General features: G+C 34.0%; 1 protein-coding gene across 1 annotated transcript in view; it reads left to right on the forward strand.

Moving 5' to 3' along the window:
• Positions 1–3,238: 3,238 nt before the first annotated feature.
• The window catches only part of LOC131409233 (uncharacterized), a 140,422-nt gene continuing 118,164 nt past the window's right edge, over positions 3,239–25,496 (forward strand). Inside the window, exon 1 of the mRNA XM_058546328.1 lies at positions 3,239–3,332. Within this exon, the coding sequence (XP_058402311.1) occupies positions 3,281–3,332 (52 nt within the window). The 5' untranslated portion in view covers positions 3,239–3,280. The remainder of the gene's footprint in view (positions 3,333–25,496) is intronic.

The following is a 25,496-nucleotide window of genomic DNA, read 5'->3' on the forward strand; positions in this document are numbered from 1 at the left end:
ATTTTTAATAAATAATTTCATCTTTAATGACAAATTATGATTTCCAAACATTTTCCCATTATTTATATTTTTCTTGGAACAGTTCTTCAGTTCTTGATTCACTGTGAGACATGTTACAAACCTTTTCAATTTGTTAAGACACTTATGTAATGCATTCCTCCTTATCAGTTATCCAAGCTCAGCTTAGGGTAAAAAAACCCCAACCAACCCTTCCCATCCTCCAAAACACCATAATTGATCTTTAATCCCAGTCATATTCCCCAGAAGCAGACTATGAGATCAGGGTTCCTGCGCAATTAATTTGTTAAGAAGATGCTCCCAGAAGAAAAGGATGAGAAAGTGAAGGAAGCATGACAGGGAAGGAGAATCCAAGCAAAGCCCAATTACACGTCTCAGCCCCACTCTATCAGTTAACTTGATGTAAATTAGGCTTGAGTAATGGATGCCACTGGAAGCAAAGGTGCTGGGTTTCTGCAGCCTGAGGACAGCTTACCAAAGAAAGTCATAGGCACACTCTATGTTAAAAAACAAACAAACAAAAAACAAAACAAAACCCCACAGAAGCTTGGGGAAGGACACACAGATATAGTAGATGGGATTGGAGGGATGGAGGTGGGGCACCCACAGGTGGCCCGTAATCGATTAGGACACTATGAGTTACACTTGCCAGTCCCACTCACTAACTTAATTCTCCTCCATTCACTCCTTCCAGTCAATTTTCTTTCCTTGTGTTTTAATCTAACCATACTTCTCCTTATCCCACTAATGTTAGCTCCCCTGCTCAAATCTTAGCTCTAACGGGAAATTATTCTCCCGAAAAGACTCCTCCCCAAAGGTAAGTCCATCTTTTTTCACCTCTTCACTCTTATACCCCAACACACCCCTGCCCTCCCCCTCCCCCAACTTCGCAAGTGACACCAAAATCCAATGAAAAAGTGTCAGATATGTGTTCTTGTCTCAATTTATTTTTAGATCATCGCAATGTAACCTTTGCTGACTACATTTAAAAAATATATGTCACTTAATGCCAGTAATTTAATGTAAGGCACCTGACTACAGACCACCTTTAATTATCCTCTGATGATAATCAGCATGGCTCTGTATCCTGTTTCATTTTATTCGTATATCTCTCATCTCTACTATTAACTTTGACAACCTGAACTTGAGAACATTATCCTCCATCATGCAACCCTAAGAAGCTCTCCACTATTAACATTACACCGAGAAAACTGTATTGCAGGTAATACCTGGGATTGTTAAATTGATGTGCACCTCTGTTACTTGAAGCATATTATAAGGGTGTGATTGTTTTTCTGATTTTAGATGGCTTATAGAATCTTATCATTTTCCTGTTGTCTTGGGTCAGTTGTTTTTAGGGCACAATCTTAGAATTTTTAGGAATTTAGAATGCACAAATGAAAACTGAGAGGTCATGACACTTTAATTACTCCAGCTCTGTTTGCAAGGATCCCACAGAAAGAGGGAAAGTTTCTTTTCAAAAAGGGACACAAAGATGTCATATGAGTCCAACAAGAAACATCATAGTATATCCAGCCCTCAATTGGGCATGAAATGAATGTAGCTTCAGACCGTTAAATGTCAATTGCAGATGATCATGCATCTTCTCAGGGGATCTGTATCATTAATGTGACATATCTACTCCCTCAGCTTCCAATTATTAAAAAAATAGAAAAACAAAAAATCAAAAACCTATTACACACATTGTAAGCGCCATGGCATGTTTTAGGAGCTCTATCTCTATTTGCATTTTTACGCATCTTTTCCCACCAGCACAGCTTTCCTCAGATTCTATTTTACATGTTATTTCTCTACCTCATAATTTCTGCTTGTTTATTATATTGACTCCCGATTATACTGCTTTTTCCTGACAAAAAGAAAATAGCAAGTCTTTCAGTAAAAGGAAGAGGAGTCTGATGGGCATTTACCCTCTACATGCTAGAAAAGGGCCTTGTATTTTTTTTAAGTAAAAAAAAAGAAATAACAATAAATACTATTGTTAATGTTCACCTTCATCTATTTCTCCTCTTTTTCTTGGAACATAGAAGAACTGCATAGCTCCCCCTTCTTGAATTTAGGTGAATCATGATTTTTGGCCAAGGGTTCATGAACAAGATTTAGATGAAAAATAACCCCTCCCCTGATCAACTAGCATTTTCCAACTGATTTTCTCATAAATTTACTGCTATATGATGTAGAAATATGTACCCACCAACTCTCTTTTAACTACAGATATATTGTACCATTAAGAGTGTGTGTGTGTGTGTGTGTGTGTGTGTGTATGTGTATGTACTTACTTTATTTTTAAAGAAACTTTAGAGTAGTCATGTGTTGAAGCAGATGACAGGATATAGCAGAAATGAAATCTATGTAAACTGTTGGTTTTATCTGCTACAAAAATTTTGTTTTTATCCTCCCATTCATATTTTATATGGACTAAATAATTTTGAAATTAAAGTCTATTCCTTTTTTTGCTAACAACTTGAAAACGTCATGTTTTCTCTCTGTGTTCTCATTTTCCTAGTCATTCTCTATTTTCCACCAACACAGTGAAAAGGCAGTCTGATTTACTATATTGTCTGCTCTGTGCTTTTTACTTTCCCAGAGATCGCATACCATGTTTAAGTCTTAATGGTGACTATTGTTGAAAACTCATTAATATCCCTAAGATTATAATTTAATATATAGATTAAAAAGATAACATTTTCCAGAGATACTTCTGAAATAGCAGCATGATTTCTCAGCTGGCATTCATCTTTTTGTTTTCTTGATCCTGTGACAGGAATCAATTTTAACACATCACTTTTTTTGTTATAAATATGACAGAGAATTACATATCAAGACAAGGACAATATCCTAGTCATTTTCATATTCTGTGTTTATTACAGTGCTGTAATATGGCAGGTGTTCAAAAAATGTATCATATAAATGAATACTCACTATAGTTGATGTACTACATTTCTCTCACATAGAAATTTTAATTCACAGGAGTGGAGATTGAGGGGCAGTGCATGTAAGTTTATATGATTTAAATTAGTTATATTTGGAGTAATTGTTCAAAAAGTTTATATGCCAATGATTCTTTTGTTTTTGGCTAGACTAGTCAAGGCTAAACTTAAACTGAAGAAGACTTGACTTGAATTTACTTCTATTTCTTGGGTTTTTGGTTTTTGTTTTAGAAAAATATTGATATAATATTATGTATTCCATTCTTAGATTCTGTATGTGGGATGAACTTCCACACAGAGCCAGACATTTTTGAATGCCTACTTTTTCTGGAGATCTTGATGAGGATATTCATTTGCATAACTCAGGTACTCAAGATAATTTTACAATGTGTGCCTTAGTATGGATATATTTTGAAAAACTTAAAAAATATGTCTTAGATATCCATGATGAGTTTAAGTATTTAAGTATTGCATTTTAGTATAACTATTTTTAAATATTTACATATGATTCATTTATTACATGCTTCTATTATTATCAGTCTATTAATAAAACATTTATTCTTCAATTATAGGCTAAACTGTCATTTTCTCTCATCTACTTTTTATCATTTTCTCATGCATCAATTTCTTTCCCTAGACATCCATCACACTTTTTATATAGAACTTACACAGTTTATTTCTTTCTTCCACTGAATTTTGTAATCTAGTAATTAATCAAAAATAATTGTTGACTACTGAACTACAAAAACCTAATTAGTACTCACTCTTGGAAAAGCTTATTTTTCAAAGCTGTCAAAACATAAGCGTGTATTTGCTTTCCTGAAAAAGTTGAAAGCCAAACCTCACAGAAAAGTTTGTGATGAGGTTTTCAATCTAAGTGGGAAGCCAGACTCTAGCCCAACCATGTAATTTGCTTCAATACAATTTTACAATCTTTGATTCATTTCAGTTGATTTTCCATGGCAACAGTTTGTTGTAGACACTTAATTTTCAGGGTTGTCAATCTTTTAAGATTTGTTTTGAATCTCCATGAAGCCATGTTCTAAAATGCTACCCTAGCAATATCATAATATCTGCATACTTTTGAAATGATCCATATGTTCAAAACATTTAAGATGTATTGGAGCTTCCCATTCTTATTTAAAAAAAAATGACTCACTTATCTCTTAGTTCACAATAAGCAGGTAGCAAATCAATTTATAGACATAAAGATACCATCTTCCTTATAATATCTTTCTAATTCAGATTAAATTACGAATTAAGAAAGTTTGATCTCTACTATAAAAAGCACTAGTGTATGACATTCTTAGTCGCAGAAGACATTATGGTATTTTGCATTTATATATAATTAAAATTAGTATGTCCCTATCAGTATAGCATTTTTTTTGTCATTTGCAGGATGATTAATAAACCTCATCAATTTAAATTCCCAGTAAAGAATATGTTTAGGAGGCAGCTGTGTTCACCACTATACCACCAACGCTGGTGCTAAATAAAGAATATAAAGAATTTAAGTGATTGACTGTCTTCATAATAATCTTGTCAAACCATGATGACTCATGAACTCTTTTCCAAAATATAATAGAACTGCTTGAGTTTGAAATAGACACCTCAACCACTTATCCTGACGACACAAAACAGTTTAATTATTTATTCTTATTAATAAGGAAAGAACACAAAATATAAGGAATTTCTGCCCATAATGGGTTAAAACTTTAGTCTATTATTCTGTCTTCCTTATGAATTTTAGAGAAAAACCATATAAAAGCAAGTCTTATAAATTCGCTACAATACCTAACAGTTGTTTTTAGGGGAAAATAAAGCATATTACACACACACAGGCATATATAAGTAATATGTATGTAAAGATTATCTATAACGTCTTTTTCTTCTAAAAATATTTGTCAAATATCTGTGGACCTTCTTTCTTTCCTAAAAACTAGTCTTAGCCTTCTTCAGCACAGGAGAAGACAAAGATGTAATCATATTCTGAATGTCTAATATACACGCCATTTTTCTTTTCTATATCATGTATAATATTTTCAAATTAATATCTCTGGCCTTCTAAAGCAATTGTTTTGTCTCAATTAGATGTTTAATCCAAATATCATATTTTTTCAAAAAAAAAGCAGTTTTCTTTTTGGTGAGGAAGATTGGCCCTGAACTAACATCAGTTGCCAATCTTGCTCTTTTTGCTGAAGAAGATTGGCCCCGAGCTAACATTTGTGCCCATCTTCCTCCATTTTGTATGTGGGATGCCGCCACAGCATGACTTGATGAGCAGTGCGTAGGTCAAACCTTGGGATATGAACCCACGAACCCTGGGCCACCGAATCAGAGAGTGTGAACTTAATCCCTATGCCACTAGACCGGCCCCCCAAAATTCACATTTTTTATTTGAAACTCAATTTATGCAAATTAATAATAATTTACTTGGAAAGCTGGTTGAATATGTTTTCTAAAGGAATTCTAAATTCTTTGGAGAAAGAAAATATTTTGCGCACTAGTTATGTCCAAGCCTGTGCTCAAATAAATTTCACTTATATATTTTTATATTTATTTTAATTTCTTTCTTAGTATCTGAGTTACCTCCTATTTACTTAAAATATAATTCTCTATTGGTTTAGAGAAAGACCTTAGAAGAGTTGACTGAATATGTTTATAATAGATATGACTAATGTTACAGTTTTCTAAAACAGAAAGCCCCAATGTAGTGATTTTACAACCAAAATGTTGTAACCCCAATCACTGATGTTCTGGAGCTTGCTCATGAAAGCCAATTGTTAATTCTAATTATTTTGTAATCTGGTTGTTAAACATAGCCATTACCTAAAATTAAATTGTATAAACATACAATTAAAATTTATATTATAAACAAAGTTCATAAGTATTCAATGTTTATCATTACTTCCTAATTATTTTACTGAATTGTACTTTTGCCTGTGCTCTTGGGGTTATGTCTATTGTATGTGTTTAGTGGAAATACTATATAATGGTGTAGTTCTGCACATCTCTTCCCAAATCTGTGTTCAATGACAGCACTCTTGGTAGCTTGAAACTTGGCATGGTTGCAGTATTTACACCACGGAAATAGGCAAACATTATAAGTCAAGGCTTGATTTATTGTTTTGTTGATGGTCTAGACTTACAAAAATAATGGAGAACACGTTAATGCAGACTAAAATTAAAGTCTATCATATCTGTAGATATTATATTGTGAATAGAACCAAAAATTGGGGAAATACTGCACCTCACTTTCAAAACGATCTGATTTAGCAAAGAATTCACTTGTGTCATTAACAATGGAAGTTCTGACATAAGTCTTCATTGTTTCATGTTGTTTTACCTATTAATCTAAATGCAAACATCAAACAACATTTATGTTGGAACTATGCTTATTAATCACTGACTTGATTGATTTCTTCCTAATTCATTAGTAATCAAGTATTATTCATAGTCTGATTTTGTGATATTATCGTTGGTGCCAGAATGACAAAAATTTGTAGCAGATATTATGAGAAATAGATATCACACATGAAGTTATAGGAGTAAATTTTAAAAAACAGTGTAACTATTTTTGTTAAAATTTGCTATTTATAAAATTATGTAAAGAAAGGAATAACCAAAATAGTCAAGTTAACCTTCAAGTGGTATTGTGAATTTTACTAACATATATAAGGTATACATACACACGTGCACATACGCACACACAACACACAGTCCATTCCATACATAGTCTCCTTTTATCGAAGAGCCATTTGTAAACATTTACCAGCACAAGACAGCCCAACGTCATAGTTTACGTACTCATTACCTTTGCCTGGAGAACTGAAATAATCCTCTCTCATATCCTTTCCCATCTTTCCACCTTATCACCACTCCTCCCCCGTGGTGAGCTTTACAGTCTAGTAATAAGGACAGGCTTATATTTCTCCTCCACAGCCTGTGGTGTTCAATATGATTTTATGACTTTGTACTTTATATTTCTTTAGGTTAAAATGCTTTTTCTTCCTTTTTTCAGTAGTGAAATTCATCCATCATTATCTGGCTGAGGTGTTTCTTGTACACAGTAAATGTTTCCTTATTAATCCCTTGGTCTCATATTATTTTTGCTTTGTTTTAATATGTATAAATCTCAGTTTATTCAGCTGTTAAGTTGGCTGTTATTCCCACCTGAATGTATTTCTTCATGTCTAATATGTGCCAGGCACTGCTTTAGGCTGTAGGGTGGGATCAGGAAATAAAAAGGCAGAAATTTCTGACCTCACAGAGATTAATGATAGGCATTGTCTAGACTAGCGTTGAGGTATGTAAATCTTCTGAATCATTGTGAGCATTTGTCTTAGTGAGCTTGGGCTGCTATAACAAAATCCCATAGACTGAGTGGCTTAAACAACAGACATTTATTTCTCACAGTTCTGGTGTATTCTAGCTGTATACTGACATGGTGGAAAGAGGAAGCTCTGGTGTCCACTTCTCTTCTTATAAGAGCACTGATCCCATCATAGGGGCTTCACCCTCATGACCTCATCGGAACCTAGTTACTTCCCAAAGACCATAGCTGCTGATACTACCACTTTGGCGTTTGGGGATTCAACATATGAATTTGGTGGGGGGGACAAAAACACTCAGTCAATAACAGCATTTAAACTTCAGTCATGATGATAATCATATGGTGATTCACAACTGAGTAATTTGTCCCTAAACTTAGCTTTATGATTTTAAGCTTTTATGTGCCTTAAGATAAAATTTCTCTATACATTCTGTGTTGTCTTTCCCTTGCCTGGGCACTCCATATGTTTGTTATCTATTACTTAGGATTGAATTCAATATTACAAGAGGAAAAGTCAAATGTGTGTTTTTGTATTTTTTAAGGTTACAGTCAACGGAGTTCTTATGGGTTTATATTTATAAGAACTCAGTTTATAAATCTAATGTTAGTATTTTGTTAAAAAATAAACAGTGGTTTGGGTGAATTTTGGAAATATAAATAACCAATTTAGCAACTTTAAATTGGAAATATATATTGTCAATTCAGATAACTGAAGTTCAAAAATGAATTCAGTAGTTTGTTCAAAGACGTAGAGTGGTAATCTCTATCATTTCCTTTGATTAGTGCTCAAGGCAACTTAGCTGAAAAAAAAAGTTCTATTTCTACCCAACAGCATGTTTCTGAAGGCTTTTGATCTTAAAGATAAATTCTTCCTTCCTTTATATAATATTTAGTATGTTTTTATTTACAATAAATCAGACATGATTATTGCTTAAGGATGTTCAATAGAAGTGAGATGATCATCAGTATTTCAAATATAGCTATAGCTGCATTTCTGTTAATAAGTCGTGGGTTTATTATTACATAATGTGTGTGTGTGTGTGTGTGTGTGTGTGTGTGTGTGTGTGATTTACTTCATTTCCTTCACATATACTTATGCAGGAACTTCACATTCTAGATGAAGAAAAATCACAATCATTAAAATTTTGAAAACCTATTTCATCAGAGTTCCACATCTCTTGCTTCATCCCACAACAGACTATCTGTAAAATTATAATTTGGTAATAGAATTTACTAAGGAGGATGAATGGTTTCCATGAATGATATCATAATTATTTTTCATAAATGACTCTAGCCAGAGTTTGTATAAATTGACATAAATTATGCTATAACTCAGAAGGTTTAATTTGGCATTAGACATATAGTAGAACAAAATCTAGTATATAATTCAAGAAAAAACTAAATATTTAAATGAATTATTAGGTCTTGGGATTTAAAATTATTGGTTATGGACAAAATAGTAATAGAAATATTTATAGCATTTTTGATAGAAAAAGTTTTGATTTTGAAAAATCGTCCAAAATATCCAATTTTAAATATTTACCTTTCTGGACCATTTAAAAGAACTATTCACTAATTATATATATATGTAATATCAGAATGTAAGGTTTATCTAGTATGTTCTCAGGAACATTGATAACTTAAAATAAGGTTACTTTTCAGATTAAACATTATTTAATAACTGGAATATGTAAGACCAGTTTTGTGATAACGTCTATCAAGAATTTTCAATGTGTGAAACTCCTGACTGTTATACTAAAGGGGATAACACAATGCTTGTTCCTCAGTCACTTAACATTAAGTAAATGGGTTTTTTGACTATTTTAACATTACCATTTTTTGTGTTATTGCCAGGATCGTTATGTGTTATTATCAAAATCAACTTCTAACCATGTGATATCCACAATAACCACATTTTGGGATTGCAGAATAAATAAATATAAACTGCTAAATGTTAATCATTTTACCATTATTGTTCTTCTACTTGAGTTTTCATGATAGTGTAAAAAGGATAGTTTGTCTCTCCTTAGCGTTTTGTAAACCTAATTTAGATCAAGTTAAGCAATATGTGGGGGTCATGAGCTTGCTGTATTGGAAAAATCTCTTTCGTTGTTTAATTTCTAACTAATGCAGAAGAGCATTTGAAACTTTGACTGATAAGCACTCTTCTAACTTATTTACAAAAATATTCTTTGGATTCTTGTAATACATAGTTGCCTTTATAACTTAATGTGATTTATTTTGTCCTAGTGTCTTGAATCTGTTTAAAGAAAAGGCATTGTATTATGGATCTAAACATGTCACATCAAATAAATTTTTAAAATATTTCATGTTCAGAATACTTTGGAAAATTATACATTTTCAGAATTTGGAAGGATTTTAGAAAATTTCTAGAAATTTTATTTTCTGTGCTGAATGGAGAGGCAGGATGAGCAGTGGTTAAGAGTACAGGATTCAGAGTCAGGCTTGCTAGAAATCTTGGCTCTGCCCCTGATATGTGAACCTAGGTCAACTACACCTAATATGTATTAGTTAATAATTAACTAACTAAGTTAATCAAGTAATAATTTCTCTAAACCTTAAATTCCTCAGTAACTATCTCACAGAATTCTTACTGGGACTGACTAAGTTGACACAGACAAAGGGAACCCTGGCGGATAAATCTAGTTCCTGGGCTTATTCAGTGTGAGTAATCCTTAGCCAAGAATATCTTGTGAAAGACACTTCAGAGATAAGACCACTTCTTCTTAGCAGCTGTTATTAGTATACGTACATGGAGGTCCAGTTGACAATGAGATTATACCAGGTATAATCAGAAGACCTGGGTTCATGCCTGGCTTGACATTTACCGGTTGTGTGACCTCGGATGAGAAAGTCTTCTTACTCTCTTTCAGCCCCAATTTACTGAACTGTGAAAGGACATGATAGTGACTACTATGATTACCTCATAATTTTTGGTGTTTATCAAATAATATTTTATTTTATTTTTTTAAGATTTCTTTCTTAGAGATAGAATTAACGTATAAAATTATCTTAGTTTCAGGTGTACAGCATAATGATTTCATCTTAAAGTTCTCATCACAAGAAAAAAATTGTAACTATGTGCTGATGGATGTTAACTAGATTTATTGTGGTGATCATTTTGCAATAAATCACCAACTCTTAAAAAATTATTCACTCTTAGTAAATACAGACTTCAGAAGATAGACACCTTAGAGTCGATCTCTTTAAGATAGTGCCTATATATGGAGTTCCTTGTTTTTGAGTTGGATATTGACGCTTCTCTTTAGTGTTGAATTGTAGATTGTGGTGTAGTTGCAGATTGAGGTAGTGCAGATTGAGGTCTTTTCTTGCAAAAATATCTTTAATCTTTTTGAGATTTTGTTCCTATATTCAATTATAAATAAAACTGAATTTGAGCTTTCTAATAGAGGCTACACTTCCATTTAGAAGTAACTGATACTTTATTTTAAAATTTGGCATACTTTCAATCATTTAACAGACTTGTAGATATATCAATTACTTTTTAAGAATGTTTTGTAGCTAAGAATGTTCCTTATTATAGATAACTCTTTAATTGAAAACTTGAGCAAAATAGTTCATTAAATTTTGGACGTAGGGAAAAATCCTATCTAAAATCATATTTTAGTGGACTCTATTTTATTACGTATACTTCCCAGATGAGGTCAGTGTCTTCTTTGCCCTCCTTTGCCATTTTTGAACATTATTCTGCTACCCCAAAGAACATTTGACTCTTTGAGGCATATATTATTCAGTTCTGCCATTTCTTTACCCTCTGCAATCATCTATGGACCCCATATCAACCTTTCTGATTTCTTAACAATTTTAGAACCAGTCACAGAGTCTTCACCTTAATTTCTGCCAGTTTTTGGAGTGACTTCAATATTCATATGATGAACCAGGCAATAGTGTATCTCAGTTCCGTGTCTGAAATGATCAGTGTGTGCTGGCACTGGGACCTCTTTCAATCAGAATAATTCTAACTTTCTTTAGACTTTAAGCAATAGTGTCACAGTCTGGACTTTAGAACTGAGCAATAGTCCATCAACAAGCTTTATGTACCAGTGTATACTAGTCAAGAGAGTCCAGAAATAACTCTCATTATTCAGAAATAAATATTACGCTTTATTTCCTTTGCTGGTGCCTCACGAGAGAACCAGATAAATTGTCAGTTTGAAATTCAGGAATTTTTCTCTGTCTGAAAGATGGAAGTGGAGGACAAGGTGGCAGGTGCAGGCCTGGTTTGAAATATTCTCTTTTCTACAGACCTCATGAAAGGCAAGTGGTTTTGGTTAAATCTATAGTCTGTCACATGGATCAGAGTCATTCCAGATGACCTGTTTTGCTTAATGTATTAAATATTTATTGAGCTCTTTTGTTTGTTTGGCAAAATATTTATTATCTGATCTGTGACCAAAAAGTTTCCAACTCTTGGCTTAGACTTCTCTGTCTTTGTCACTTGGTCTTCTGTCTCATGAGGAAAAATCAAGGATAACAATCCTGAACTCTCTTAACACACTCCTTGTATCCTCAAATTTCTTAGTTATTGTATTAAAAAATTCAATTTTAGGGTATGTTTTATAATGTGCACAATCTATAATTATATTTGTATATGTATCTATGACATGCATCTATGTAAAAATATATACATATGTAATTTTAAGTAAATATACATATTTTTTGCTTTTATTGTCACATTTTATTTTAGGCAGTCTTTTTTTTTTTTTTACCTTTTATCTCTCTTCACCCATTTCTCCTACTTCTCTACCCCCACCTCTGGCAACCACCAATCTGTTCTCTGTATCTATGAGCTTGAGTTTTGGGTTTTTTTTTTTAGATTCCACAAATAAGTGAGTTCATATGGTTTTTGTCTTTCTCTGTCTGACTTATTTCACTTGGCATAATGCTTTTGAGGTCCATTCATGTTGTTGCAAATGGCAAGATTTCATTCTTTTTTATGGCTGAATAATATTCCGTTGTATGTATATATTCCACAATTTCTTTATCCGTTCATCCATCGATGGATACTTAGGTTGTTTCCATATCTTGGCTATTGTAAATAATGCTGCAATGAACATGGGGGTGCATATATCTTTTCAAGTTAGTGTTTCTATTTTCTTTGGATAAATACCCAAAAGTGGAATAGGTGGATCATATGGTATTTCTATTTTTAACGTTTTGAGGAATCTCCGCACTGTTTTCCACAGTGCCAGCACCAGTTTACATTCCCACCAATTTGCATTTCCCTGATAATTAATGGTGTTGAGCATCTTTCCATGTACCTGTTGGCCATCTGTATGTCTTCTTTGGAAAAATGTCTATTCAGATCGTCCACCTATTTTTCAAGCAGATTGATTTTTTTTTGTTTTGTTTGCTATTGAGTTGAGTTCTTTATATATTTTGGATATTAGCCCCTCATCAGATATATTATTTGCAAATATTTCCCCCCATTCTGTAGGTTGCCTTTTCATTTTGTTGGTGGTTTCCTTTGCTGTGCAGAAGCTTTCTAGTATTATGTAGTTTCACTTATTTATTTTCACTTTTGTTGCTTTTGCTTTTGGTGTCAGATTCAAAAAATCATTTCCAAGACCTATGTCAAGGAGCTTATCACCTATGTTTTCTTCAAGTTTTATGATTTTAGGTCTTACATTCAAGTCTTTAATCCATTTTGAGTTAATTTTTGTGCATGCTGTAAGAGAGTGATCGAGTTTCATTCTTTAGCATGTGGCTGTCCAGTTTTCCCAATACCATTTATTGAAGAGGCGATCCCTTTCTCATTGTATATTCCTGGCTTCTTTGTTGTAAATTAATTGACTATATATGTGTAGGTTTATTTCTAGGCTCTATGTTCTGTTTCCTTGATCTGTGTGTCTATTTTTATGCCAATACCATACTGTTTTAATTACTATAGCTTTGTTGTCAGGGAGTGTACTGCCTCCAGTTTTGTTCTTCTTTCTCAAGATTGCTTCGGTGATTTGTTGTTGTTTTTTTTTTTTGTGGTTCTATACAAATTTTAGGATTATTTGTTCTAGTTCTTTGAAAAATTCCAATGGAATTTTGATAGAGATTGCATTGAGTCTTTAGTTTGCTTCGGGGAGTCTGGATAGTTTAACAATACTGATTCTTCTAATCCATGAGCACAGAATATATTTTCACTTATTTGTATCTTCAATTTCCTTTATTAATGTCTTGTAGTTTTCAATATACAGATTTTCACTTTCTTGGTTAAATTTATTCTTAAGTATTCTGTTCTTTTTTATGCAATGGTAAGTGGGATTGTTTTCTTTATTTCTCTTTCTGATAGTTTGTTATTAGTGTATAGAAATGCAACATATTTTTGCATATTGATTTAGTATTCTGCAATTTTACTGAGTTCACTTACTAGTTCTAACAGTTTTTTGATGGAGTCTGGGTTTTCTATATATATCTTGTCATGTGCAAATAGTGACAACTGTACTTCTTCCTTTTCAATTTGGATGTCTTTATTTCTTTTTCTTGCCTAATTGCTCTGGCTAGGACTTCCAATACTATGTTGAATAGAAGTGAGTAGACATCCTTGTCTTGTTCCTGGTCTTAGAGGAAAGGCTTTCCGCTTTTCACTGTTGAGCATGATGTTAGCTGTGGGCTTATCATATATGGGCTTTATTATGTTGAGGTACATTCCCTCTATAGACACTTTTTGAGACTTTTTGTCATAAATGGATGTTGAATTTTGTTAAATGCTTTTCCTGCATTTATTGAGATTATCATATGATATTTATCCTTCACTTTGTTAATATGGTGTATCACATTGACTAATTTGCAGATGTTGACCCATTCTTGCACCCCTGGAATAAATCCCTCTTGATCATGGTGTATGATTCATGTTAATACATGTTAATTCTTGTATAATACATGTTAATGTATTGTCCAATTCAGTTTGCTAATATTCCATTAAGGATTTTTGCATCTATGTTCATCCAGGATAGTGGCTTGTAATTTTCTTTTTTGTTGTGTCCTTGTCTGGTTTTGGTATCAGGGTAACACTGTCCTCATAAAATGAATTTGGAAGAATTTTCTCCTCTTTCATTTTTTGGAAGAGTTTGAGAAGGATTGGTATTAAATCTTCTTTGAATGTTTGGTAGAATTCACCAGTGAAACTGTCTGGTCATGGACTTCTGTTTGTTGGGAGACTTTTGATTACTGTTTCAATCTCCTTACTAGTAATTGGTCCATTCAGATTTTCTGTTTCATCATGATTTAGTTTTTATAGGTTGTGTGTTTCTAAGAATTTATCAATTTCTTCTAGGTCTCTAATTTGTTGACATATACTTCTTCATAGTAGTCTCTTATGATCCTTGGTATTTCTGTGATATCAGTTATAACATCCTCTCTTTCATTTTTGATATTATTTGAGTCCTCTCTCTTATTTTCTTGGTGAGTCTAGCTAAAGGCTTGTCAATTTTGTTTATCTTTTCAAAGAATTAGCTCTTAGTTTCATTGATCTTCTCTATTGTCTTTTTAGGCTCTATTTCATTTATTCTTCTCTAATCTTTGTTATTTCCTTCCTTCTACTAAATTTGGGTTTCATTTGTTCTTCTCTTTCTAGTTCCTTGAGGTGTAAAGTTAGGTTTTTTATTGTTTGTTGTTTCTCGAGGTAGGCATTTATCAGTGTGAACTTTCCTCTTAGAACTACTTTTTCTGCATCCCACAAATTTTGGTATGTTACATTTCCGTTTCTGTCTGTCTCAAGGTATTTTTTTACTTCTCTTTTGATTTCTTCCTTGACCCATTGGTTGTTTAATCTCCACATTTTTGCGAATTTTCCAGTTTTCTTTGTGTAATTAACTTAAAGTTTTATACTATTGTTGTCATAGAATATGCTTGATATGATTTCAATTCTCTTAAATTTATTAAGACTTGTTTTGTGGTCTAACATATGATATATCCTGGAAAATGTTCCACGTTCAGTTGAGAATAATGTGTATTCTGTTACTTTTGGATGAAATGTTCTGTATATATCTGTTAAGTCCATCTGGTCTAATGTGTTGTTTAAGGCTACTGTTTCCTTATTGATTTTCTGTCTGGATGACCTGTCCATTGATGTAAGCAGTGTACTAAAATCCCCTAATATCATTTTATTGCTGTCTATTTCTCCCTTTAGGTTTATTAAGATTTGCTTTATATATTTAGGTTCTTCTATGTTGGGTACATAAATATTTACAAATATTATAACCTCTTGTTGGAATGACCTCTTTATCATCATGTAATGCCCATCTTTTTCTCTTATTACAGTCTTTGTTTTAAAGTCTATTTTGTCTGATGTAAGTATAGTTACTTCTAACTTTTGAGAAGAGATTAATGATTAGATAATTCCATACGTTTGAGGATTTGGAGAGAGAACACTAAGTAGAGGAAAATTCATGCCAATACCTTTAGGCAGAATTAAGTTTCAATTATATGAGAAATGGAGATGTAGTTAATGTGGTGGAATTTGGCAAATGATGAAGAGAGTCATATGAAGGGTGATAGTCCAGAGTGGGAGGCATTAGAGGCTTGGCTCAAGATAGCAGAGCTGGTGAGAAGAGTTCAGAGAAAGGTACTGAGACTGAGCAGCTTTACATAGATGGTGGTGCCTCTACAGTCGTGAAAAGTAGAGAAAGAGAAGGTTTGAGGTGGAGAGACACCTGTTTTGTGTGTTATGACCTGCATTGTGTCCCCCCAACATTCATATGTTGAAGTCCTAACCCCCAGTACCTTAGAATATCACTCTGTTTGGAGATAAGGCCTCTAAAGAGGTAATTAAGGTAAAATGAGACCATTATGATAGGGCCTTCATACCATATGACTGGTGTCATATGCAGAGAGAGGCAGGAGGGATGCATGTGCCCAGAGAAAAGACCATGTGAGGCCCCAGCAAGAGGACGGCCAACTGCAAGCCAAGGAGAGAGGCCTCAGGAGAAACTAATCCTGCCAGCACCTTGATCTTGGCTTTCTAGTCTCTAGAACTATGAGAAGATAAATTTCTGTTGTTTAAGCTACCCTGTTCTCTGATATTTTGTTACAGTAGCCCTAGGATACTAATATGCATGGTTTGCATTTGAGATGCACTGTAGTCAACTAGTGAAGTTGTCAAGTAAACTATTGGAATGAGGAGATACTAGGGTAAGAAATTAAAATTTTAAAGACATCAGCATTTCAATAAATAAGGAAAATTATCTAGAGACTGTCTATTGATTTTAGTATAGTTTCTGTGGATGGGAAGGCAAATTATGTTACTCAAATTTCAGCTAAGCTACGAGATAATCTATAAAAAGCTTGTTGATTCTATTCATTCCTTCTGTAATGCCATTGATAGGGGAAATAGCACTATTTTAAAGTTCTGCAATTGATAAAAAGATATCAGAACTTGGCTCCAATAACAGGATCAGACTAGGAATGCTAATTGCTTATAAAGGTTAGGTGCTATAGGACACAAAAAAAACAGGTATTATTCTTTGGAGAGATAGGCAAGAATGGCTCTCTGCTTCTGAATCCAGGCAGTAGACTTGAAGCGACACTAGAAAAGAACAACCTGGATGGGTTTCTCAGATGCCCCATTTGGAATATGTCTTTGGAACATTAATCAAGAGGTAGAAGACATGGCTGGCAAAATTGAATGATGAAGCAGAGTCTTTCAAACCTGCTTCAAACAGCACTGAGAAAATATTAATTTAGTCTGAAAGTTTCAAATAAGCCAACAGCCCTCATATGATGAGAGAAAACTGATTTAGTTGGATAAACGTGAGGACTATTTATCTACTTGTTATTATTTCCAAATAAGAGAGTAAGATATTAGTTTAGTATCTCTGTTAACTTCTGAGGGGCAGATAGGTTCCTAATATGCTGAGGACATCATTTTGTGCCTGGTTTCTTTCATCTATTCTCTTAGCTGTGTTGGAAATTACCAAATGGAAAATTTTAAGAAAAGCTGGTACCTTATCCTGGTGTTGAATTTATGAAGAACTATCATTTCTAAGAGAGAGAACAAAAGTTTTCTTTAAGGCAATGATTAAGCCTACTTGGCACCTGCTGCTTTCATTCTTTTTTTCCCCAACAGAACCTCAATTTTGCTCAGCTACCGTCTCAGAGGAAGTTGATCCCCCCCAACTCATTTCAGATGGGGTCAGATTGGTCTAAGGGGAATCCAATTTCCCTTGTTTGTATTTGGTTCAGAAATGGGCATGTGACCCAGATTGAGCAAATAATTCATGAAGGAAGTCTGCGAAGGGTCTTCTGGAAAAGAATTTGCTGCATGAACAGAAAGTCTCTGTTTTTTTCAGAATATGTTCAAATCTAGATATGATGCTTGGAATTGTTCTACACACAGATTATAAAATAAAATTGAGAATGACACTGCAAGGAAATGAAAATAATCTGTGTCTCTGATGGCATCATGAAGCCACTGAATCAACTAAATCTGAAATTTGCCCTACTTTGGGACATCCTGTTATATAAGAACATTCTTATTTTATAGATGATTTTAAGTCAGAGTTTCTGCTATGTATAGTGGATCCATCCTATTTAATACATGAGGGAAACTTACATTATTTATTGATGACTCAGAACTTGAAGGTATGCTGCTTTTCCTGTGGAAATATTAAAAAATAAAATAAAACTGCAGTACTTCATTATCTTTGCTTATGGGCTTGAAGCCTTCTCCTCCATTGAATGAAAAATATCTACAGCAAATCTTGATGTATTGACTGAAACTCTGGATGTTACTTAAGACCACAAGACATAGGACTGAGTTAAGAAGAAAACTCTCTTCCAAAGAGAATAGATAATATCGTTCTAGAAAAAAGAAACTGCTTAGAGCCTCGCAGAGAGAGGCTTGGAATAAAATTGGTTTATGGGATGGAGCAGAGAACTTGAACTTGAAGACGTGTGGACAAGGTTAGGAGCAAAGGAAATCTTGCACTGGAAATTCCCAGGGTGTGCAGGCATGCCTTGAGGATCCACTCCTTAAAAATGTTCAATGAAAAGTTCAGGTTTGTTAGAAATTTCACCTTTGTTCCTCTGGCATTGGATTTTTTTTTCTGAATTATTTACATTTTGACTATGCAATCTGGGGTGTTATTGTGTGGAGGCAAGATGGCAAGGGAGAGGAGCACCTCCCACACCTTAAACTCTCTTATAATCCTATAGAGATGGAATTTTTCCCACAAGGAGAACTAAGGCTTAGCCTGCAATGTTGATTAGTGATATCAGAGGAAAGAGATTCAAAATCCTAGAAAATCTCCCAAGAAGGACATATACAAGAAATGTCTACATAATCAGAAAGTAACTCTTAGTAGATAGTAATACTTGCGAGAATATTTAGAAACATAACAAAGTGCTAGTCTCAGTGTTCACATGCTATATGAGATAAATTGTCCATTTTTATTTTAATTCTAGTTTTGAACTGGAGAGAAATGAATACAAGAAGAAGCAGTGTGTGATATTTGGTGAAAGTTGTTTTACTCCTTTTTCCCACTCCATGACCTTGGTGTTAAACTATAAAATTCAGGAATTCTTTTAAGTGGATATTTTTCTTCTTGAAGGAATTATGTTATCTTAGAGAGAGGTGCCTAGAAAGGTCTTTAGACAAAAGTAGAAATTAGGGCTTAAAGCAGAGAGAAATGATTTGGTGATTGGATGAAATTAAAATCTTAATGTAGTTTCAATAAGCATTGTCATGTTGTAACTTTGTTAAAAGTTAGCTGCAAGTAGCTGTCTTTCCAGTATTAAACAAGTCAAGATAAATTGTCTCCTGTCTCTCAGACTGGAAAGAAGATTGAAGAAGTGGATACATCAAAGGCAGGTTGGTTACCTCCAGTGATTTAGGCAGGATGTAGATGCCCAATGTGTCTTGTCAAATTTTTCATTTTCCAGATAAGGAAACCTAGGCTCAGAAAGCTTAACAAATTTTCACACAGCTAGTTGATGGAGAGGCCAAGACTAAACATGGGACTCCCAACTCCTGGGTAACTTACATTTGCCACTTCCTTTTCCAATGCCAGTTCATCTTTGAACTGCCCAACCAAAAAGCTGACTTTAAGTATGAATACCTTTCCTTTTGAAATCATTTTAAGCAAGTTTTCACATATGAAAGTAGTGAGAGAGATGCTAGACTGGCATTGGCTTGTATTCCCACATAGAGAGACAGCAGGGGCATCAAAATAATACTTTATGAGAGGTTAAATTGGAATATACTCTTCCCTTCTCTTGGAGACTTTTAGTTTGTGAACATAATTTCCATTTGTTAATGTAAAAGGTTAGCAACTTGTTGAAAGTGTATCTTTACTGTTTTTCCAGGGGTTCTCCATGGAGCAGCAGTATATATCAAATGATTTTCTTTGAGGGTACCAAACAAGGACACTTTATTAGTTTCCTAGAGCTGCTGTAACAAGTTATCACAAACCGGGTCACTTAAAACAACAGAAATTTATTCTCTCACTTCTCTGGGGATTAGAAGTCCAAAATCAAGATATCAACAGGGTTGATTCCTTCTTGATGGCTCAGAGGAAGAATCTGTCCCATGCCTCTCTCCTAGCTTCCGTTGATTGCTTGTAATCCTTGGCATTCTTTTAGTTAGAGATGCATCTCCTCTCTGTGTGTTTGTGTCTCTTCTCTTCTTATAAGGACACCAGTCATATTGGATTAGGATCCACTAATCAAGTATGACCTCATCTTAACTTGATAACATTCGCGAAGACCCTATTTCCAAATAAGATTACCTTCACAAATACTGGGAGTTAGTGCCAACATATTTTTATGGGGAACACAATTCACTCCATAGCAGATACCAATATTTTTACTCTGGCTCATGTTAGAGCTTTCAGAATTAAATATTTCTTCCTTATATCATTGAATATTTTACACAATATCCATGAAAAGTGCATGTTAAGGTTTTACTAGCTGCTACCTATATTCATCCACCTGAATGCTGATCACCATTAATTCTATCGCTTAGTTAACCAAAATCAGCTGATACTCTGTTGAATATAATATCACGAAGGGACGGAGTGTGGACAGGTGTTCCTGGAGAGAGAAGGGAGATACTAAAATGGAAATGAAGCATCGAAGACAACTCGTGATTTCATGATTTGGGTATTGTGCCCAGCTCAAAACCTTAATAGATTGTTTTTTCTTCTCTGCAGGATATTTTAGAAAAGGACATTTATTTACCTCATATTGTTTAACTGAGGCTAGATCTGTTGCATATATGCAAGCAGCTTTGTGATAGAAAATATAAGTAGTACATTATACTAGAAACTAAACCTTTTCTTTATCTAATTACAAGTATTAACATCTTGAGGAACTAGGGGAAAAGAAAATAGTCTATCAAATGGAAAGCTGCCAGATAGCTGTAAAGGAAATTATAATACTTTTGTGTTACTTTGATTATTTAACCTATCAGAAAAACATATTTGTAAAATAAAGACAATTTACGATTCAAAGAAGTTTTTAAATAATAGATACTGATAAGTGTTCAAATCTGAATTTTAAAGTTTAGCTTTGAGATGTTTATTTTAGAAACTATTTTCAAAGTCATATTAAAGAGACTGTTCCATTCATAGGAGTCACAAAATTGTAAAGGAACTTCAGATTGTAAGGTGCTATTTAAGTAAAGAAAATTAGCATCACTGAGATATTCTAAATCTGACATCTAGAAATCTTCATTCAAATAGAGGATTAAAGTGGCCCCGCTGAGCCTATCTACCTTGGACTAGATGAGCATACTGATAAATAAAGTGTATTTTGAGGCGAGATAATTTTTTGTCCTTTCAGCTTGTCAGAGATTAATGACTATAGGCATTTGTTTGGAATCTTTTATTCTAACTTCTTTTATTGTGAACTCTTGACTAGAATTGCTTATGTTCATGTTAATGAATCCAGATTCTTACTTCACAATATGAAAATACAGTAGATCAAGAAAAATATATAATTTTACACTCATTTATAATTATGGCAATGAAAAAATATAGCTATATGTGTATAAATTAGGTTATTAATTTGTGTAGCATGAAGTATCCATTTATATTTGAGATAATATAAATATATTGTATTATATCAGATATTGTATCATTAAAATATTTTGTGCAGGCTTTTTCATCACCATAGGTTTAATTCTGCTATACAATGTTTGTTTGGAAGTAATGGTTTGGAGATATATATATATATATATATATTTTTTTTTTTTTGTGAGGAGATCAGCCCTGAGCTAACATCCGCCAATCCTCCTCTTTTTTTTGCTGAGGAAGACGGCCCTGGGCTAACATCGGTGCCCATCTTCCTCCACTTTATATGGGACGCCGCCACAGCATGGCTTACCAAGCAGTGCGTCGGTGCGCGCCCGGGATCCGAACAAGCGAACCCCGGGCTGCCGCAGCGGAGCGCACGCACTTAACCGCTTGCGCCACCGGGCCGGCCCCCTGGAGATATATATATATTTTTTTAATAGCTAGTCTTTTCTGCTTTAAAAGATTTTTTAAAGCTTTCTAGTACCTACTGGTTTTCATAGCTTATCATTTTTATTGTTATTGTATTATACTTTTCCATTTGTATATTTTCCTATTACCACTTATTTTAAAATTCTTTTGATATTTTCTAATTTATTCCTTTCTTCTATACTTCCATGTTTGAATTTTATTATTTTTATTTATTCTAAAATAGCAAATCCAAGATTTTTTATCTGTGTTATTAATACTGGGTCTCAAAGTCTGGATAGTAATGCCAAGTAAATTTCCAAGAGGATTTAGGTAGAGGCTTATGTTTATAAAGAAACAGTTCCCTTTTTTTCCCACTTTAAATTATTCTACTCCTTTGTTGGATTTCATTTATTTATTTCTAACCACTTTGCATATCTCGTCTTTAATTCTATACGTAGGAAGCTTTGTTTTCTCTCAAAACATTCTTTAATTTATTTTTAAAAAACCACCGAAGAACTATAGTTCTATATTACACTATACAAGTGTACACATTACTAGCATTTTCATAGGTAGCCACTATACACTAAATATTTTGGAATGCCCAAGTAGAAAAGAGCACATTTGCAAATTTTCTAGTGTACTATATTAAGAAGTCGGTGGTGAGGGGAGAAAAAAAAGAACTCTGGGAAACATGCTTAATATTTCTAGGAAATATAGTTATATTTCACCTTTTAAACTAGAAAATGTTCTTTCCTGCAGTGATTTTATAAGATAAGTAAGATAGTTCATTTTGGAGGATGGACCTGTTTCAGTATATGAGTACATACGGAGTTTTTATAGTTTAAAAAGCTCCTGTGCCCATGCGAGGCCCCTTCCCCCAACCCTGACAAATGCAGCCGTGTGCATGCAGTCATACACAGCTGCTAGGTAGGTATTGCCTCGCCTTTGGATAGCTAAGAGTACATCCAACAGTAGTATGTTTAGTCCATCAACATAGGTGAGAATATGTAAAATGGTCACAAGTGAGTCACAAGTGAGATTTGACAAGGAATAAGCATGTGGGAGAGTATAATCCTACCCGAGAAGAGCATATAGCTCTGAGCTTCAGAGAGGAGTTCTAGTTGGATCCTTGGTGATGTCAGTGCTGGGCTTTGGTCGTATCTGACAATGTCTGGTGACCTGGTAGGGAAGATCTGCCAGAGCTAATTAAGGGACTCAAGAGCTTTCTGGAGAAAATTCTCCTGAGAAATTCATACATGATCAAGTAACCAAGTATTATTCCCTGACAGGAAGGTTTGGGTGATTGTGAATGCAGCATTCTGAAAGTCTCAATAGGACTTTTCTTCCTATCCAGCACCCTGTGGTCTTCCCATCCCACACATCTGAGATGTATGGAGAGATTTTTTTTAAAGATATATGAGAAACCACATAGTTTTTTTTCCCCAAAATCTTTGTGTTTTGGTACTATTGAAGTAAATTGCAACACAAAATGATAGAAGAATATAATTGATTGACTTCTGCAGGAAACATATTATACCTTTAACACATTCTACATATTAAGTGTTTTATACTCTGCTGTGTAAAGTCTCCACCATATGAATGCCAGTGATCCCAGTGAAAGTGCCAGGGCCTGGTTAAGAGGAAAAAAATAAAACAGTAGCAGTGGGAAGAGAAGTGTGCCTATGGGGAGCAGTAATATACACAGGTATGTTACCGTAGTACGTTATAGTGCCCAATGGAAGAGTCTGTCAACAAACAAAGATGAAAAATTATAGATGATTCATAGTAACTGAACCTTCAGGTTCTCATTAACAAGCTCATGTGAGACATCCTCAAGCAACATAGGAAGGACTTTTCTGGAGGTTAGTATCCATTGTAGGTAGGAGCAAGAGTCAGAGAAGAGTGGGAGAAATAAATGATAGATGATTGACAGAGGATAGACAGATGGTAGATGGATAGTTAGATAGACAAAGACAGATAAACTTAGTTTGGATATTTTGGTAAGGCTGGTAAAAAAGAAAAAGAAATTTATATTGTTTAGACTATATGCTATTCTATAATACTGAGAAATTTCTTCTATAAACCTTTTTTGAGCTATGAAAATAGTTTTGTGATACCTATGGAATATATGGTTGGTGCACAGACATTTTTGATGTCTACTTATATGGCATATATAAAGAAATGTACTTTTAAAATTTAAAAGGATTGACCAAACTCTCTTCTGTGTTCACTTCCACTTTTTGAAATTAATATAGCCATCCTGAGCTTCAGAGAGCCAGAAGAAACTTTGGAGGTTAAGAAATTGAAAAAGGATGAGGAAATATTAACCCCATGGCCAGGAATGCTCTGGTGTGTAGGCACCGTGCTTTTCTTAGACGATGATGTCTCAGTCAGTATGCTCGTGCTTGAGCACACCTGAAACGGTGGGGTAAGGAAGGGGCTGGGGAGAAAGAGGCAGGTTTCCAAGGCTGTGAGTTACCATAGAATTTCAACTTGACGTAGACCTGTTGGAATAGTTTTGCCCAAGAGCTGGAGTTAAGGAAAGAGAATGAGATCTCTGCTGATATCCAAGACACACTGAAGAAATTTGCCCTAAATCACTCAGCTAGAAATTGTCAGATCACAGATTGGAAAGTAGGACCTTCCTCTATTTCCATATTTTAGATATTGAGTTTACATGTGAATGCATCCATCTAAACTACAAATTTGATTAAGCAAACAGACAAAAACCTGTCTGATTAAGTCCTCCAAAAAGTCCCTTGTCTCTAGATTAAACCAAATGTTTACAAAATAGACTTCAGCTAACTTTCTACTGGTATTTGAAAATATGTCACAAAGTTTTCTGAGTGGGTTATTTATTGATCATCTCCAGGTGTTTGAACATCTTATGTTGACTGGAATGACTTTCTCATGTTTGACCTTCTTGAAAAGTCTTATTTTTTTCAGGACTCTGCTCAAAATATCTGCTTATTTGGAAGATTTACTTGGGGTCTTCAGTCATAGTGAAGTACTTTCTCTTATATGTTCCTAGGACATTCTCTTTATTCTACTTTATCACAGCCTACATTAGTTTTGATAGAAGTTTGGCATTTTTTTTATTCATTTGAAAGAAAATATTATTGAAAATAGAAAATGACGTATTATGGGTGTAATATATGAAATAAAGTAAACACAAATGACAATTGGTAGACCCAAGCCCAAAGAAAATAATTTATACCTGCAATGAAATATTGGTAAACAAATATTAGTAAACATTATATGTTTACATTTACAAGATGTAAAATCTTGGGGCTGGCCAGGTGGCGTAGTGGTTAAGTTTGCGTGCTCTGCTTCTGAGGCTCAGGGTTCGCGGGTTCGGATTCCGGGCATGGACCTACGCACCACTTATCAAGCCATGCTGTGGTGGCGTCCCATATAAAGCAGAGAAAGATGGGCATGGATGTTAGCTCAGGGCTAGTCTTCCTCACACACACACAAAAATCTTGTGGCTATTTTACGATTTTCAGCTAGCTGAACTTTTTTTTGGTGAGCCAACTCTATTGATTTGGGTAAGAAGTCATCTGTTGTGCTTAGTAAATGTTTATTTAATTAAAATTAATCTGTTAAAGTGCTTGGAGTCAGTACATTGATGGAAAGGAGGGTAGATATTTAAAACAGAGTCATTCTAAAATATTGGAAATATGGTCACAATATATTATTTTTTGACAGTGAAATTAAAAGTATAGAAATAGATATCTTGAGACA

The sequence above is a fragment of the Diceros bicornis genome, chromosome 8, assembly GCF_020826845.1.
Source record: "Diceros bicornis minor isolate mBicDic1 chromosome 8, mDicBic1.mat.cur, whole genome shotgun sequence".
Lineage (NCBI taxonomy): Eukaryota > Metazoa > Chordata > Mammalia > Perissodactyla > Rhinocerotidae > Diceros > Diceros bicornis.